This window comes from Parasteatoda tepidariorum, chromosome 6 (assembly GCF_043381705.1).
Source record: "Parasteatoda tepidariorum isolate YZ-2023 chromosome 6, CAS_Ptep_4.0, whole genome shotgun sequence".
NCBI classification, from domain to species: Eukaryota; Metazoa; Arthropoda; class Arachnida; order Araneae; family Theridiidae; genus Parasteatoda; species Parasteatoda tepidariorum.
Window position 1 is genome coordinate 66723134 of NC_092209.1, and position 19868 is coordinate 66743001.

At 30.4% G+C, this 19868-nt stretch overlaps 3 protein-coding genes across 3 annotated transcripts in view; all 3 read right to left on the reverse strand.

Moving 5' to 3' along the window:
- The window catches only part of LOC122269332 (uncharacterized), a 2557-nt gene extending 1621 nt beyond the window's left edge, over window positions 1–936 (reverse strand). The window contains exon 1 of the mRNA XM_043041877.1: window positions 686–936. Coding sequence (XP_042897811.1) covers window positions 686–936 — 251 coding nt within the window. The remainder of the gene's footprint in view (window positions 1–685) is intronic.
- Window positions 1–19868, reverse strand: part of LOC107445576 (tRNA Selenocysteine associated protein) — a 363438-nt gene that overhangs the window by 93645 nt on the left and 249925 nt on the right. The gene's annotated exons all lie outside the window — the stretch shown is intronic.
- LOC122269325 (major centromere autoantigen B-like) lies at window positions 933–1367 on the reverse strand. Its single transcript, XM_043041847.1, has one exon. It carries the CDS (start codon window positions 1365–1367, stop codon window positions 933–935), a length of 435 nt encoding a protein of 144 aa, XP_042897781.1.

Below are 19868 nucleotides of genomic sequence, written 5' to 3' on the forward strand. Positions count from 1 at the left end.
ATCTAAATTGAAATATTTATGCAGTGAATTTAAAACAACCTCAAAATAAGCTTAGGTATAAATAAAATGACTTCATATACCTCAATAAATATCTCACTCTTTTTAGTTGAAATAAGGTAAAAAATTTTACACCTCAAAAATACCTCTTTTGTTACAAATGTAAGAAAATAAACCTGGTATACCTTAAAAATCACCTTATCAGTCTGGATGATTTGAAGTGAATTTTAAACAACCTCAAAACAAGCTGAAGTATATATAAATCAACCTCGTACACCTTAATTACAACCTTTACGAGGTATAATTTTTATTTCTGTTTTCTCTGCAACCTTAAATATACCTCAAATATACCTCAAAACAACCTTAATACCTCAAAAATACCTCAAATCAACCTTAAATATACCTTAAATTTTCATAAGGGGTAACTCTCTTTAAATGATCGTATAGTTCCTAAATCCAGTGGTTGAAGTTTGCTCGTACAGTTAGCTGGAAAAAATCTATTCGCACGTTTTTCAATTTAAGATTTAAATGAGCAGTGCATTGGTCTAGGAATAAAATTATGTTGCGCTTTTGAAAACTCATTTTCTTATCCAGTTTTCGAAGAAATTTTTTAAATAATGCTTGCGTCATCCATGCTTTTTTGTTTGAATCGTAATCGGTAGGAAAACTTTTGATATGTTTGAAACACCGTGGTTTCTCTGCTCTACCGATCACAAGAGACGTTAACTTTCGGCTTCCATCGGCATTTGCACAGAGCAAAACAGTCAAGCGCATTTTTGAAAGCTTTCCTCCATGGCAATTTTCACCTTTAATTGTCAATGTCTTAATTGGCAATAGGTTGAAAAACAATCCCGTTTCGTCATTAAATATGTCACTTGGATTATAGCCCTTTAATAAATTTGACAGAGTTTCTTCTTTCCACTGTTGCACAGTTGTCATATCCACACTATCGGATTCGCAACAGATAGATTTGAAGCATAAACTGTTCCTTTTTTTTTAAATCGATCGATCCAGCCATTTGATGCACTGAAGCCTTGGAGTTTAAGCCTTTCAGCAATTTCAAGAGCCTTTTCTCTCAAGATGGATCTATTTATAGGAATCTTTGCTGCTCTGTCTTCCTTGAACCAGTTCATTAAAATTTCTTCTAACTCATCATACGGAGATGTTTTTAAGGTTTTTCTCTTCTTTGCAATTTTTCCGAGTTTTTCAGCGTTTAGTTCTACTGAAGCTTCTTGCTTTAAAATCATTTGCAAAGTTGAATAAGCAATACCCAAAGATTTAGCAAGATCAACTTTAGTGCCATGAAATTCTTTTGCTTTTTCGACGATTTCAGCCTTTTCGGCCAGAGAAAAGCATTTTCGTTTCAACATCTACTTTCGAGGAAAGAACACGATGACTGGGGTTTCGAAAATGAGAAAAAATGTTATAGCTGTCAAACTCAAACAAAACCGACATTTGGTATGCTAGCACGGAAAAATGAGTAAAACTATTTTGAATAGAAAAATTTTTTTTTTTGATCTGTTTGTAGAAAAAAGCATCAAGCGGGATTTTCATAAAAGGGGTAACGCAAAATCCGGGATTTTTTAACATTATCGGTATAGGCAATTTTCACGGATCAGCAGAAAATGACGTAAGAAGCGGGATAACGTACGAAACGGACAACGTAAAATCGGGGTTCCACTGTAATTCAATAGACTTGTCTCGAATTTTAATAAAGAAGTCATATTCAAAACGATTTAAATTGTTTTAAATATATATGTGCCCTGTGAACTGAATGCGCAGTCAAAACTAGTAATAATGTTATTTCTATAATCCTTATGAACTTTCTCTTCGGTAATTGTTGTATATTTTGTTTGAACCAATCATTTGTAGGTGTGTTTAAAAAATACTAACTCCAATAGTCAAGAAGAAAAATTATATAAAAAACATAAATCTAGAGTCGTTTTAAAAAAAAAGTATGTAAGTCACCATAGCCATTAAAAGACAACGGCTACAGGTGCTTGGCCTTAGTTGGGTGGTGTGTAAGTCAATATAGTTTGATGCCCACTGGGAATAACTACTTTAATTTCTCCTACAAATATAATCAAATTGATAAGTCTAATTGAATCCAATCAAACATAATCAAATTACATCGCGCTAGATGCAAGTAATATGGCTATGTTTCATTGATTCAATTATAAGCGAATGTCATTGATTTGAATAGGGTAGTGTGAAGCTTCAAGTCTGCAGTAGGCGGCAATCAAAGATGTTAAAACAGAATACTCAGCAACATTGCACAAAATTGTTTGTGGTGTGTTGGTATTCGGAAATAATATGTGAACTGGCCTCTAACATTCAACGCGATGCAGGAAGTAACAGATCAAGTCAGGGGTCAATACTTTCATTTTCTGAGTAACGAAAAAGTTGTATACTAACATTCCTAGTTTACTAAAGCCCCCAGGACCTCCCATGGGTACACTGATTGGCAGAAGTGCATTAAGCTAACCGGGGGTTATATCTAAATGATATACCCTCTGTATGCTTACCGAACGGAATAATGTTTTTAATAGAGCGGAAACACAAAGAATTAAAAAGTAATTAAACTCATGAAAAATCTTTTCAATAAAAAATAATATTGTATAAGACACGGATAACAAATGAAAAGGTCATCATAGCAACCAAAATATTTAAGGCGTTCTATGATTGCCAATATAACTTTCCAAAAGACTGACAGAGGTGACAAAAGCGATAAAAAATGTTTCATATATTATTGTCTCCCTCGGATTTTGAAGGAGAAAATACAAGTAATTGTGTCTATAAAACTGCTCCACTGTTCAACACTATAACCTTGCTATCATCTCCTCAGCAAGGAAAACCTTTTATTTCTTTTCATCTCTGAAAAAAATACAAGCCTGTATATCTTAAACAATTTTACTGCGCATCATTGATTTCTTGATGAAAATGTATGATCATAGGAAACACTTCCCGTGTTATGATCACCAGCAAAATACGATACACTAGCAAAACAATTTTATTGCTCAGTATCAGAGTATTAATGAAAACATTATCGTAGGACGTATCGTTCAACTGCTCAGTATCACAGCCATATAAACATAACATTAAAAGGAACAGGCGACTTAGATTTTGTTCTGGCGTACTACGAAAACTGTAACATTGTGCACGTAAGACTATCTCCTTGTACAGTATCAATGTTTTCTAGTAAAATACAATTATAAATTTCAAGAAACATTCTGCGTTTACCTTACCTTGCTGTAAACACAATATTAAAAAGAACAAATGAGTTTCATTATAGCTTTACCCCTGAGCTATCATGCCCCAGGAAAAAAATAGGGAAATGTGTCGATAAAGCTGTTTTACAGCAACAGCATTGATGTCTTGTTATAAACACAACATGAAGGGGAACAAATGACATACTTTCACCCTTATGCTGTTACGACTCTAGAGAAAGTGGAATACTGCGTCTGTAAAACTGTTTTACTGTACAACATTAAAGAGAACACGTGACATATTTAACTTTCATCCTTGTGCTGTTACGACTCTAGGGAAAGTGGAATACTGTGTCTGTAAAACTTTCTTACTGCACATCATTGTTGTAAACACGACATTAAAGGGAACACGTGACATATTTTACTTGCACCCTATTGCTGTTACGACTCTAGAGAAAGTGGAATACTGTGTCTGTAAAACTGTTTTACTGTACAGCATTGCTGCCTTGTTGTAAACACAACATTAAGGAGAACACGTGACATATTTTACTTTCATCCTTGTGCTGTTACGACTGTAGGGAAAGTGGAATACTGTGTCTGTAAAACTGTTTCACTGCACAGCATTGCTGCCTTGTTGTAAACACAATATTAAAGGGAACACATGACATTTTACCTTCATTCTTGTGCTGTTACGACTCTAGGGAAAGTGGAATACTGTGTCTGTAAAACTGTTTTACTGCACAGCATTGTTGTAAACACGACATTAAAGGGAACGCGTGACATATTTTACTTGCACCCTATTGCTGTTACGACTCTGGGAAAGTGGAATACTGTCTGTAAAACTGTTTTACTGCACAACATTGCTGCCTTGTTGTAAACAAAAGAGAACTATTTTATTCTAGCGTTCTAACACTGTGCACGTAAAACTACTTCACTACACAACATTAATGCCTTATTGTAAAATAGTACAACCTCAAATTTTAAGAAACGTCTTAATTTGAGCCACTAAAGACTATAAATTTCTATAAAAAAACTCCAATTTTGCATGAAGCACATGACTTTCAAGGTGGAACTATTTATTTCTGTAATATTTTGATTAAATATGAATCCGATTTTTTTTCAAAGGAAATACGAGTGATCCAATATCTTTCTTGAAAGATACCAAGATTTAAATAATGACATGTCTTTTTCACAAAATAAGTTTTTATTGACAGAAAAAAAAAGAAGAGATTTTTGATTTATACATGATAATATATATGAAAAATTCCGATTTTTTTTTCCAACTTGAATAACATTTTTGTACGAATAAAACTCAATAATATAAATGAAAATACATAAATAACACATGAAAATGCATTTATGAAGCACAAGTAAACTAAATTCGTTTTGAAGTCAACAAGCACAACAACAGAATTATCTGACGAACCAACTGCTACTTTGGTAGACTGACTTAATCTTATAAAATCCGGGGAATATCCTGTCTCAATTTAGAGTATTAAAGTAAAAATACACACAGACTTTCAAAAAAGCTCCCAATTTTAACATGGATGTAGAAAAAAAAAATACGAGTATACATTAAATTTTGCTATCGTCAATTTTGAAAAATGTATGAGTATAAAATGTAGAAGTATTTATATTTCTTTTATCATCACTTATAAATGACTTATGATGAAATCCTTTTATCATCATTTCAAAATAAAGTACCCTTTGATTGGTTGATACTCTCGCAACTGTTTTTATATACTTTATTTTATATTGTTTACGTATTACTTCATTATTTACAAAATCGGAGTTCCGCTGAAAGAAGTTCGACTATTTACGGTTCCATAGTCAAAAAAAAATTTGGGAATCACACTTATCTACACAAATGACTTGAAAACTGGAGGTTCTGATATTATATTTATTGATATGCAAACACTCCAAGATGCACTTTGAATTTGAAATGGTAACCACCAACAGGTGAGGAAGTATGAAGAATTAAAACCAATTTAGACACTGACAACGTTGTCCAAGGGCCGTCAGTAAATGATGTCACACTTGGAAAGAATTCCTTATTTAAAATAAACAGATAAAATACTATTATTATGCCTCGAAATGTCAATAAGAACGTACTTAAAGAATAAAAACAAAACTTGAAATGTAATTTATAATGTTTTTAATTTGCTAGCATATGATTTTATAATATAGCGTGTCACGAGACAAAAGTTGTAAATGATTTGGCGAAGTGTGACATGTTTTGACGATTGTGAGATTAAAAATATTGAACAAAATGTGTGGCATCATTTATCGGCGGCCCCCAACAGGGATCAAAATGTCATTTTTACCAGTCATTGAAATTAGAGTTTCTTAATAATAATAAAAGAACAGGCGATAGGTCATGGCAGAGTTTGTTGTTTCTTATCAAGGCACAATTAAACTTTCCTTTAGATTAATAAACTGATGACGGCGTAAGTTAGATGTTTCATTGAATGTCTCATGGCACAATGAAACTTTCCTTTAGATGAATAAACTGATGACAACGTAAGTTAGATGTTTCATTGACTGTCTCATGGCACAATGAAACTTTCCTTCAGATGAATAAACTTATGACGACGTAAGTTAGATGTTTCATTGAATGTCTCATGGCACAATGAAACTTTCATTTAGATGAATAAACTGATGACGACGTAAGTTAGATGTTTCATTGAATGTCTCATGGCACAATTAAACTTTCCTTTAGATGAATTAATTTATGACGACGTAAGTTAGATGTATGATTGAATGTCTCATGACAGACATCACATTTGTAAGGTTTCTCTCCAGTATGTATTCTATAATGTATCTTCAGGTTGCCTTTCTGGTTGAAGGATTTTTGACATATTCCACAGATGTGTTGTCGTTCTTTAGTATGCATGTTCACGTGATTTTTCAAGGTTCCTTTATGTGGTGTGGAAAAAGTACAGAACAAGCAAAAATAAAAATCTCCTTCTTTATAGTAATCACTAAAGGTTCCTACAAAGATATTTGAATGAATAACAAACATTTTCAACATTGAACATATCCTAAAAATTTTAAATAAAATAGAAAAATTATTTTGATAGCCGTTTGCTATTTAAACATTATTTCATTTCTTAGTGGCCATATGTAATGGTAAAGTTCGAATTTCAAATATTCGAGGCTTTAAATATCTTGTGATAACATCAACAGTATTTTTAAAACAATAAATTATCACGACAAAAAAACAATTTTGAGCATAAAAGTCAGTGTATTAAATATATTCTTTAAAAAATAATGAGCAAACTGTGAAAAAAGGTGTCAGATGATAAAACAAATCAATACAATACAGCAGCATAACACAGGTTAAAAATCAATTAGTTACGCAATTTAAGCATCACAAAATAAAGAATGTGCACAGTTTGAAGTAAATGAAATAATTCATGTGTTAGGAAAATACATATAAAATCAAAATATACAAGTTAAGAAGTACAAAGTGCTAATTTTCAAACATATACCTAATAATAACATAATACCACATTAGTATAAAGACACTTAGTTTTCCGTATCCTGACTCAACTTACGAATCTGTAGTCTGTTAGAGGAAACAAATTTCTTTTGTAGCACATGTTGCATTTACGAAGTCCCTCCTTAGAATGTACCATGTTAAGTCGCATCGGTTGTAGTTCATTTACGTCACACTAGATAAGTCTCATCGGATTACCTTACACACTTTGAATGCACACTACTGTATAAAGAGTGTGCACTATTTGAAAAACAATCTAAAGCATTATTTAAAATAATTCACTAGTTCAGCAAATTTATAAAATCAAAATATATTTAGAGTTAAGTAGTGCTTTAATTTTCTAACTTATAATGCTAATACAATACCATATTAGTATAAATGGAACCAATTTTTCTTAGCTTGATTCAACCGATGAAACTGCAGTGTACTATTAGAAATATATGTCTTTTCACAGATTTATAACGTCACTCTTTGTGTATATCTTGGTGTGCGTAGCGATTTCCCTATCGCTACAGATAATCCAAATTATACTATTGGATTTTATGCTGATGATACGGCGATAGTCGCCAGACCCATCAATCTAAATCAAGCGGCAAAAAAAAAAAAAGCTAAATGAACCCATGCCTGCAATAGAAGATTGATGCTCTAAAAATAAAATAGCCATAAATACCGACAAATCAAAGCTGATGATAAGAAGAAAAAAGAATAGCAAACAAAGTCACTCTATTTTCTGCAGATTATCTAGGCTTATCCCTAAGCAACAAGTTTTGCTGGAATGATCACATTACTACTAAAGCTCAAGCCGCTTTTGCTAGTCTAAGACTGATCCTGAACGCAAAATCGAAACTTCCTCTAAACCTAAAAAGACATTTATACATAAGTTGCATAAGACCAATTATTACTTATGCTAGTCCAGCCTGCAATTGCCTGACAAATACTGAAATTAAGAAACTAGAGACTCTCCAAAATAAATTTTTACGTAGGATAACAGGTGCTCCCTGGCACATCTCGATCAAATATATCAGAAGAGACCTAAAAATACACACAATTAGTGGATTCACCAACCAACTAAATGCAAGCTTTTTACAACAATGCCAGAAGTACTGCAAACCTCAATTTATATCAGATAAGGAACTTATCCAAGACACTAGACATTGCTGCCCTATCGTTAATTTCCTACTCTCAGATGGGATAATGTCAGGTACAACAGATAGCCCACCCCTCTTTTACTCACTTGAATATTCCGAAGAAGACGAAAGGAACAAAGGTGATTCTCGGCTCGGGAGTATACCACCCCTAGATATTTACCTAATTGTTCTCTCTCAGATAATTAAAATGTTTTTGAACTTCAACACTCATTATTTGATATTAAGATTTTCTAGATATTTTCTCATTTTATATCTTCACTCACGATTCATTACATGAGCTGTGCACCACAGCAAGCTATTCCAGCCACCAACTTTTCTCCAAATACCTATGCTATTTAGTCACAGTTGTCCTAGGGCAAATTACAGATTTAGAAGTATGGTGCCCGCTACCACGACCAGGTACTTTGCCAATAACCAGATCAAGTCAAATCTTGGTGTGGTTGATTCAGATTACTTTTAGTCTTAAATGACTTTTTGAACACTTCACATGTGAATTCTCGTTCCTTGTTGTGCACGTTCATGTGATATTTTAAAGTACATTTGTTTAGAGCAGAATATGGACAAAGGGTACAAAAATGCAAACCTCTCTCTTTTTCAGGATTGGCTGACGTATCTGAAACAGAAAGAAATCTGTAAGTAATCTGTTTTAATTTACAAATATTGAGAAAAGTGAGTTATAATAAAATATTAACAAAATTATCCATAAAATTGAAACAAAAGCTGTAACATTAAGCAAAAAGAAATCTCATCTGTTTGAAAAGAATGATCATACTTTTATTAGAATATAAACCAAATTTTTTTTAATTTTTTAGTGATAATGAATTGAAAAAAAAAAGACAGTGATAGTTCAATTAAATTTCAGGATTGCGAAAATATATAAACGTACATCATATTTTCAGAGAAATGCAGAAAAAAGTGTCAACTATAATGCCTTAATGATTCGAATTTATGAATGCAAGATGCTTTCATAAATTCCATCTTATGACCATTTTTAATATCTATTTTTAGATTCCCAATCGAATATGTATACATATTAAGAGTTAAAAACTTATATTTAACTAAGGAAGAAATTAAATGCTATTGACATCAGTCAATTTACTAGAGAGAAATGTTGGTTAAAAGCAAAAACAAGCTTATTGTTTTAAGTAACTTGTAAGTGCTGAAACAATACTCTTTCAAATCCTCTCTGCTTCTGGCAATCAAACAGATTTTATGTTTTAACTCCCACTTTCCTCACTAGTGATTTGTGTGAATTTGATGGCGTTTTTGCTTTCTTTATTTTGATCCTCAAATTGTATGCTTTTTTTTAAAATTAATTTTTGGCTAGGATTTTAAATATACACATTAAAGACAGTGATTATGGAACCTACATTAGTTTAAGCTTTATTTTGGGTAATCCTATGAAGCACTCAAAAATAAGTCATCACATTAAAAAAATAAATATTCAATGCATGATACACCATGATAAAAAATGCACAATAAAATGTAGAAAAAGTGGAGAACGCACAAATAAAATAGTGAAGAATCCAAATCAAGTTCCAATTCAAAAGTCAGCAGGTAGAAAAAAAAATATAGAAAAAGTTAAATAAAATCCAGAAGAAGAAAAAAAAATGACACAGAAAATATTCACATTAACCAATAGAGGATCAACATCAATTTAAAATCTGGAAAACATCTATTAACTAGAAAGCAATTAATATCATTAAAAGAAAAGTTAACAATTACCCTCAGAAGTAGTCTAAAATTTATTTGATGACAAAAGTTAGAAAAAACAAACTTTGAAAGCGATTTAAATTTATAAGAGAGATGCATAAGAATAAGTTAACTGAATAATAAAAAGCAATGATCTCAATCATTACATAAATAACTAAATATCACAATTAAAATTAATACTGTGTTTATTTATCATGATCATTTACATTATTTCTAGACAAGGGAAGTCCTGGATCAGTACCCCAGAGGTATTGACATGTTATGGAACTTGGAGGACTTTGTCACCCCGACAGATTTAACGTGCACAAGTCACCATTTTATACACGGGGATTCTTCGGCCATCTGAATTCAAATTTTCGTTCTTTTGAACATGAGTCCAACGTCCTACCAATTAGGCTATCCCGATCTAGGTAAGAACTTTTGAAGTTGTTAATACCTTCAGGTATTTAGGTTTCGGAAAAAAAACCCACAATGAATGACATGAAATCATAGAGTCAAAAGAGAATCACTGCCATTTTATTAGAAACAAGGCAGGAAAATTTGAAGTTGTTAATACTTTCAGGTATTCAGGTTCAGAGAAAATAAACACAGTAAATGACATGATGCCAGAGAATCGAAATAGAATCGCAGACGTTTTATTTTTATTGTATAACTGTCGTTGATCAGAAGACCCAGTTTTATGGGTTTACAAGTACTAATGTTCAACTCCGTAGCCTTGTAATTTTGAACCCAATCCAGAAAACAAGGGAACTCCTGGATCGAGTATTGGGAAAAATTTGCCTTTGTGCAGGACATTTTGATGGAGCAAACCCGCATTGGCGTTACATGAAGAGGAAGACCGCGAGCACCTCCCAGGGTTAGCCTCACGACAAGGGGACTCTAACCCATGATCCAGCTACCACTGAGGATATTTCACGTCAGCACTGTGGTCCCCAGTTCGCCGCATTGGAAGGCGAACACTCTATTCCTGGAGCCATTGCGGCTCAGCCGTTTTATTTGAAACAAGGCAGGAAAATTTGAAGTTGTTAATACCTTCAGGTATTTAGGTTCCGAAAAAAAAACCCATAATGAATGACATGACGACAGAGAGTTGAAAGAGAATCACAGCCCTTTTATTTAAAAAACAAGGCAGGAGAATTTGCAGTTGTCAATAACATTTATATATTAGTATATAACAATAATGTATTTCGGATCCGAAATCAACACAATGAATGACATGAAATAGAATCACAGCTACTAACAGATGTTTCTTTAGCCTACAAAAATATTTGAAATCTAATTTCATCAGCAGAAAATCCAATTGAATCCTTTACAAAACTTTGATCAGATTCATCCTTACATATATTTCTACGACATGGACAACGAGGGGGAAAGATATAGGGATGCCTGCTAGATTTGAAAGAAAAATATTGAGAAGAATTTTTGGAGAAATGAAGTGTGGCAATTATTGAGAAGAACAAATTCGGAAATGTTAAATCATTTAACAGCCAGGCATCATTAAATTTATTAATTTACAAAGGTATAATTTGGCAAGATACCTAACAAAATAGGACAGTCAAATCATTAAGAAAATCTCCTTGGTCAAGGCATCTGGTATCCAAAAAAGAGGAAGTCTAACGTGAAAACCTTAGCCAAGAACAGGAATGTATAAAATGGAATTCTGAGGAAAGTCAAGGGCCACCATGCTAGTGAAAAAAAATGTAAGAAATTTGTAAAAAATCTTTTATAAATCTAGTGCTTCAAATAAATTAGAAATGTTGTTTAGTATAAACTGAATTGTATAATGCCAAATTTAAAGTAATAAAATGAATGATATACGGCACTAAGGATTATTAATTTATTTAGCCAATATTAGTTTTATAAATATATAATTTGCAGCATAAAAACCTTTCCTCTTTATTTAACTTACAATTTTAGAAAATGAACAAATGTATTGAGAAGTAGACAGAACAAATGTGTTAGTAAGTGAAAGTAAATATTTTCTCGAAACATAAGTTACTGTATGTCAATCAAAACCATAACAGAAGTTATTTTCACTTTAAGTAACAAAATCTTAATGAATTTTTGCAAATTCTGCAGTTGGAGTACTCAAATAACTTTGAAGACACAAGTTTTCTCCACTTAAAAATTTCAATCATGCCAATATGAAACAACAATTTATATAATAAATAAGGAAAATACAACAGAGAAAGTAATAAGAGTATTGTTAACCTTAATTATCATTAACAAATAGTGTGAAACATCATTTTGATATGTAAAAAAATAACAAAACATATATGGTTAAATAATAAAGCATTACATTTAACAATTATTAAAAAAAGAGAATACTTATTTCAGGGTGGGTTCTAATTAAATCTGTTTGTACAAAGCAATTCACAACAATGGTATAAAACAATATACCTCTGAGACAATTTCAATATAAATCTGCTATATATATATATAAAATAACTTAACCATTGTTTTCTCTTTTTCAATTGGAATAATAATAACATAATTTAAAATGTACAATAGGTACAAAAAAAATATTCTTGAATGAATTCATAATTCCTTCAATAATTTTAATATAGCAAGGAACAAAAACTACATGCATTAATAGTTTTTTTATATAATAATTATGGGGATAACTTTGTATTCATGAGCAGCTCAATAGGCCATGCCTTGAAATAAGCCTGTTTTGTATCTGGTTACACTATACTTTGAATATCTGAACGTTCTTTTTGTTTATCTTTTTCCTACTTTTTAATAATAGAAACGCCAAGCTTTAAGCAGAAACTAATAGAAAATGATTTACTGAAATCTAGTTAACAGTAAAAACAAGAAGTCAAAATGTTTAAAAATATTTTAAGACAAGCTTTTGAAAAATATTATAATGTTTAGATAAACTGAATACCAAACTTGTGACGAAACTAAAGAAGACACTTTTGTCCAACCACCTAGAGAACATTATTTTCCATGATTTTATAATTGCTAAACAGAAACAACAACAATTTGAACGATTAAGTAAAAATATTACATTATAAAAAATTGAAATTTTTTTTTTAAAAAAAGGGTACACATTATTAGGGTTTTAAAATTTAGTACTTTTATGGCTCATTTAGTATTTTAATGCTATTTAAAAATGTGTCGATTTATACTGCTGTTGTCGAATTAAAGTTCCTAGTTAAAAAGAATATGAGGTTTATCTATGTTTCACAATTAGTCGTCTTTTAACATATTGGTACCTAGTATTTTTGAAACTATATAGTTAAATGCAATATAGAAGAAAAGGTTATCAGGTAAAGGTTAAATATCACGTCAGTTTATCTTAAATAACTTTCTACGCCCAATCAATATTATGTTTAAAAAATTATTTTTCTCAATCATAACTTTTTTTTTGCAATTGATGAGGAATTTCTTAACAATAAAGGGAATTTAAGGTTGAATTAAAAAAATTTGTCATAACGCTTTTTTCTTCAAACAAGAAAAGAAAAGAAAAAAAAGCAAATCCCTTTTAATCTAACCTAAATCATTTAAGGAATGGGCAGGCCACATTATAAGAATGGAGGATAGCAAGACAACCAAAAAAGTTTTCTGTGCCAGGCCAACAGGTACAAGAAAAAGAGGACGACCAAACCTAAGATTTTTAGACTGCCTTGAAAAGGACCTACAAATTTTAAAGATAATTAACTGGAGAACCTTGGCTAAGGGAAGAATGTCTTGGCATAGGCTTGTTGAGAAGGCCAAGGCCCATCCTGGGCTGTCGTGCCAATGAGAAGAAGAAGAAATCATTTAAGGGATTAAATATATAGTAAATGTCACATATATGATTTTAGGCACTTGGACATGTATTTTAATAACACAAATACAAAAAAGTTTTATATCTAATAATTCTGAGATTAATACTGATTAAAATATATAGTAATGTACATAGATTTTTTAAACTTGCTTTTTAGCTTATTTAAATATTGCATTTGTTGTGACACATGATAAAATTCATTTGTAATTTATTCAAACAATGTTCAATCATAATAAATCAATTATAAAAGAAGAAAAAAATCTGATGTGATGCGTTGCATTTCGCTGTTCAATGTTCATCAAAGCATATACAAATTTCTTTTCATGTGACTTAGTTTATGAGAACGCAAATTGGATGATTGGTTAAACCCTTTATGGCAGATTTCACATTTAAAAGGTTTCTCTCCAGTATGTATTCTGTAATGCATGTTCAGATTTCCTTTTTGAGTGAAGGACTTGTGACATACTTTACACACATATTGCTTTTCTTTAGTATGCATATTTATGTGAATTTTTAAGTGAGGCTTTTTGTTTGTAGAATATGCACAAAAGTGACAAAAATATAGACCTTCTCTTTGGTTGATCCCTGTAAAAAAATAATATCAATTATTTTTATGGATATAAGCAATAAAATGTTAACAAAATACAATGAAATTTAAAAAAAAATATGTATTTTAAAATGCCCCCATCATTTTTAGCAGCATATTTAAAATGAAGGATAGATGAAATGTAAAGTTTAATGACAGAAAAGCTGTAACCATCTTATATTGAAAAACAATACTATTCACTCAAGGTAGTAAAAACAAGCAATACAGAAAAAAAAAGAAGAAAGATGATATGAGTGTATGAGAGCTATGATTACTAGTTTTCTTTACTACTACTTTGCTAAGGGTTACTAGCTTGTATAATTGCTAGTACAAACTAGTAATCCTAGTAATTGTTACTGGTACCAGTGTTACTGGCTATTTATCCAAAGAAGATAAACATTCTGAGAGTAACAAATTGGAAAATAGTAATTGTTAGTTAAATTCATTAGAGACAAAAAATAGGCGATTGGCCTATTATTGCTGGAAGATCTTCGAATTGAGTATTTGAGCCGAAGGCCTTAATGTAAATCCAGGCAAAAAACATATTCTATTTGATTGAATCGAATTTTGTATCTGTAGTGTGCAAGGTGTTTCGCACCCAGTGAGGCAAATTTACAAGAAGAGATGTGAGCAATGCACAACTGCAATGTCCAAAATGCCAATACCAATGAGAGAGGAAGATTCAATTGAAGATCTTGTTACTCATATCATATCTTTGTAGCTGCAAGACAACTCAATCTTCCAACACGTTACATGTTCAATGGAGACTTGCTGTGATAGTTGTGCCTGCTTCTTACTTTTATTTCAAATATCTCTTGCTATTACCAAATATAAAAAACGCCATTAAGATTATTCTTGTTACATTAAGTAAATGAGATTCCTGTTTCTTTTTTTAAACCCTCTAAGAATTCTAGAAAATTAAACCAAAATTTCTCTGCATGGGCAAAAACAGCTTTATGTTGCAGAAATGCCTGCAACAGTGAGTTCTTAGAAAAGCTAGAGAATGCTTTGAAGTCTCGCATGCAGAAACTTCTTAAAGAAGGCTAGAATCGTGAATCGCTATTTAACTTTGATTCTTCTTTGTGCCAAATACATTTTTATAAGTTTGTTACACTGGTAAAGAAAAACCCTGTGTATAGTTTTAAAAAAAAAGAATTACATGAGAAGAGTTCAATAGCGACAAATACAACAATCTACTAGGGGACAGAATAGAAATAGAGCAGTTTTTAATATATTTCCTAGCAGTAAACATAGCATATTACTGGTATACAATACAAAGTTTAATGAAATATATAGACATGTGTTATCCAGGAGTTGCATTTCATGAACACAGATCATGATGCTACAAAATTAACAAATATAACTTAACAGAGTATGATGTCACAAACAAGTACACAATTAGAAGGGGAAAAAATATAAAGCGGAATACTATATATAGTCAAATAAAGTTATCTATATCTTACACTCTGAATGAAACATGTATATTACAATTAGAACAAATTGCTCTTTTTCTTCCAGTTCTTACTATTTTATTTAGTTAGAAATAAACTTCATTTTCATATGAAACATAAGTATTACACAAAACATTTTATGCATTATAAAGTAGTATGTCAAAAGAAAGCTAGACGTTAGAACATACTAGATTTAGATCCAACTAATCCCAGTGAAACAAAGCAATTATCTCATTGTCAGTAAGTTTCAAAATTATATTAAAATAAAAGCATATAAAATGAATTTAACTGGATATAAGCTTTAGAACTTTTTATAAAGCACATGAAGTTTTATCAGTTTCATTCATAGGTCATCTGATGAACATATAAGTTTGAAGGATTAAAAGCTTCGTAGCAAATATTTGATGGTGATAAGATCATTTACAACTTAATAGTAAAGCCAATGAGGAGGTTTCATCAGGATCATCTGATGAGTGCGTAAGTAGGATGACTGATTAAATGATTTGTTACAAATGTTACAAGCACACAAAGAAGTTTCATCAGGTTTATTCAAGAATCATCTGGCAAACATATAAGTTGGATAGGAGATTAGAAGCTATGTTGAAGGTATTTGATGATAAGATAATTTACAACTTATCAGCAAAGCACATGAAGAGGTTTCATTAAGCATATTTATGGATCATCAGATGAGCACGTAAGTTGGATGACTGATTAAATGCTTTGTTGCAGATGTTACATTTAAAAGGTTTCTCTCCAGTATGTATTCTGTAATGCATCTTCAAATTGCCTTTTTGTGTGAATGATTTTTGGCACACTCCACACTTATACTGCCGTTCTTTGGTGTGCATATTTATGTGAGTTTTTAAGCTTCCCTTCAGAGGCGTGGAATAAGTACAGAGTGTACAAAAATACATTTCTTCTTTGTTTTGGTAATTGCAAGAGATTCCTGCAAAAAAATATATGAGCACATATTTATAATTGTTCCAAACAAAAAATTTTTCAAACGCATATGTCAATTAATTGCACCCCTTTGGAGAAATATTATTACAATATTTAACATTAAAGAAATATTTATACTTTAATAAAGGTACAATCTGGATATCGGCTACATTTTAGATTTTCAAATTCAAGACTTTCATGACTAATTTCAAGAATATTTCATGACTTAACAAAGTTACTATTTTCTCAGACAAAAACACAATCAATTTAAAAAAGCATTAAAATAACATTCACTGAAATGATATGTACAACCAAAACTGCTTAACTCTGCGTCTTCATATTTATAGATTTTAAATTTAAAAAACAGAGTAAAGAAAGAGTTGAAGCAATAAAACAGTTAAAAAAAAAATACAAAAGCAAATAATTTTTTCTCTCTTTTTTTTCTGCAGAATTACATTCTAAGGATACTTTTCTTGCTCGTCGGAAAGGAAAGAAATACTCCTGATTTTTCTGTTATCATTTCGGAATAAAAAAATTTGCCAACGACTGGCTTGCTTCAGCTAAAATTTTAAACTCATAAAAAAAAAAAAACATAATAACAAAAATTCTAAAATCACAGAAGTTGAAAAGATAAATCGCTCTAGAAATGATGTTTTTTCTTTCATTTTTTAAAAGAACACCATAATTTTTACAGAACACAATGAAAACATTTTATATTTTAATCAAATATGACTATGAGTGGGGATTTTGTTACAAATTCAGATATTCGGAATAACATGAAACTGGGGGAGGAGGTAAATTCCATTTTAAAAATTAGATTTTTCAGCGATCAAAATCCAGGACTTTTCATGATTTTTTTTTTTTAAAAAAAATAGTTAAAATCATGACATTTCATGACAAATTTTGTTCAATAGCGAAATTCATGACCTTCCATGATTTTTCATGACTTTTCAGGTGCGCGGATACCCTATACATTGTCAATTTAAAAGCAGTTTTTTAATTTTTGAGTTAAATTAAAAAATTTCAAATATATGAGCAAGCTTTAACTGCTGATTGAAAGTTATGGATAAATTCATTTTGAATAAAATGAAAAGCATATGTGTAATGGTTGTCATTAAAAAATAAATGATTGTATGTTATAAATTATTGATTAATACGTAATTAAGGATATCAATTTATTATTACTCAACATATTTTGCACAAGCCTTTAAAGTATTCACAACCTGTCAAATATTGCACTGAAATTTCTTTACTATTTTCTATCTTCCCATAAATTAATATGAGAAACTGGTTTGTTGATGTGAGAAAGACACCAGCTGAAAGCTTGGAAAAAACAAGGACTAACGCTTAGAGGATTAGCTAGTTAATACATAGTAGAATATTTCAGGATACTCTTTTTTTTTTGACTTATGAATACAAGACATTTCTCTATTCAACCACCAACTTTTAAAAAATCCGTTGATTTCTGCAGAAAGTAGTTAATTTTGAATGCAGTACATTAATATAAAACAGCTTTACTGTCTATCTATTTGATTTCTACTACTTATAATTTATTAAATTTAAATTAGATAGAAATAACTATTAAGTTTTTTTCTTCAAAAACTTACTTCAATAGTACAACAATTCTTTTTATTAAACCATAGATAACAAGATAAAAAAATTACAAATTATTAAGTTTTGTTAAACCATAAATATACATGATAAAATTTCCAAACAATGATAATATTATTAAGTTTTCTGAAAAATAAAGAATAAATTTTGTCAGTTAGATGATGAAAATTCTACATTTCACAATCAAAATGACGTAAATAGTTGATTATCAAAAACATTTTTGCATTTGGTTAGTGACAGTAAATAATGCCAGTCGGATATATATTCATAACCTTTGCAAATATCTATGCCAGAATTTCATATTTTTCTTCAAGAGACAAAAATATGTTTTCAAAAGTTGCACAACATATAATAGTAAAGTTTTCAATCCCCAACATGTAATATAATCAATATCATATTATTAAGAAAAATTATCAATGAAGAATAATTGCCATTTGACAAACAGTATATGGTTTCTTTGTTTTCAAAAGTCTTCTGAAAAGTTAGTCTTTAAAATTTGGCTCACAATTACAATGCTATAAACACTAACAATAAGAATCTTACATTTACTGATTGGGTTACATGTTTATAACTATTTATAAAATATAAATTGTCTCTTAACAGGGCATGACTGACATCTGACGGTGTTAACCATATTAATCAACTTTATCTTGAACTTTAATAGCTGTGGCAATAAACAAGGTTTTAACAAACATTAATAAGTTAAATGCAAAGTAATGATTATTAATAAGTTACCTTTTTAAAATGAACTATGTTAAATAGAGTCATTCTAACAGTATCAATCTACATTTTCTTCAAAAAAAAAAAAAGAGGTCAAAAAATTATTTTTTACATAAAGTTTAGAGAAAATTAAATAAAATTAACATCAAAATTTGCTGATTTAAAGAAATTTTAATTTAGGCAGCATATATTTTAGAAATAAAAGGTATAAATAATAATTAAAAAAAAACACTTGCTACAAACCAACTACATTTTAAAAAAAATCATTAAGTAGAAATTAAATTAATAAAGTTATTTCAGTAAAAGTTTAAATTTTACAATAACATTTGTTATTCAAAACTTGTACATATACAACATGTAATATTTGTAATCTAATACATATTCATTTAGTTCCTTTCTGCATTATCTTTACTTTGATCAATTCTCAACTTTTTTGACAGCTTTATTGATCCATGATAATTAATGCAAGTTTTTTTAAAATTAGTTTACTACAATAGCAATAAAGAAGGAAATCAGTTTTAAGTGAGATAGCGTATAAAATCAACCTTGAAATTGATATTAAATTTTTTTTCAGATAAAATGTTAGAATAATGGTCAAGTCCAAGCTTTCCTATAGGCAAAGAACTGGTTAAAAATAACTTATACGTGGCAGGTGTAACAAGTAACACTTTTTGTTAACAATATAATTTGGAAAAGAACTTGAATTTAAAATATCTTTTTTTCCCTTTGAGTTAATAATAATACGATTTTTATAAGATTTTTTTTAATAACAGAATAACGTAAGAAAAAGCTTCATCTAAATCAGATGTCATAATTTCAATGAAGATTTGTAAATATTTGCCTGCTTTTTATAGATACAGTTAATAAATAATGAGCCAGAAACCAACAAACGAAAACCAAGGTATTTAGAAAAAAGATATGACTAAAATTTAGTTGATGGTGTATAAAAAAAATTGTGCACTTTTCACCTCCAAGGTGGCGATAGTTGTCACACATTGCAATGGTAGACATAGAACCATGGTGGCTTAGTGGATAGAGCAGTTGTCTTCCAATGAGGCAAACCGAGTTTGAATCACAGCAATGGCTGATCAATTAGAATTCCGTACCCGGTTCACACCGACTACACTGCTGATGTATAATATCATCAGTGGTAGACAAATCATGGGTTAGAGTTCCCTTGCCATCAGGCTAACCATGTGAGGTTTTCATGGTAATCATTTCCA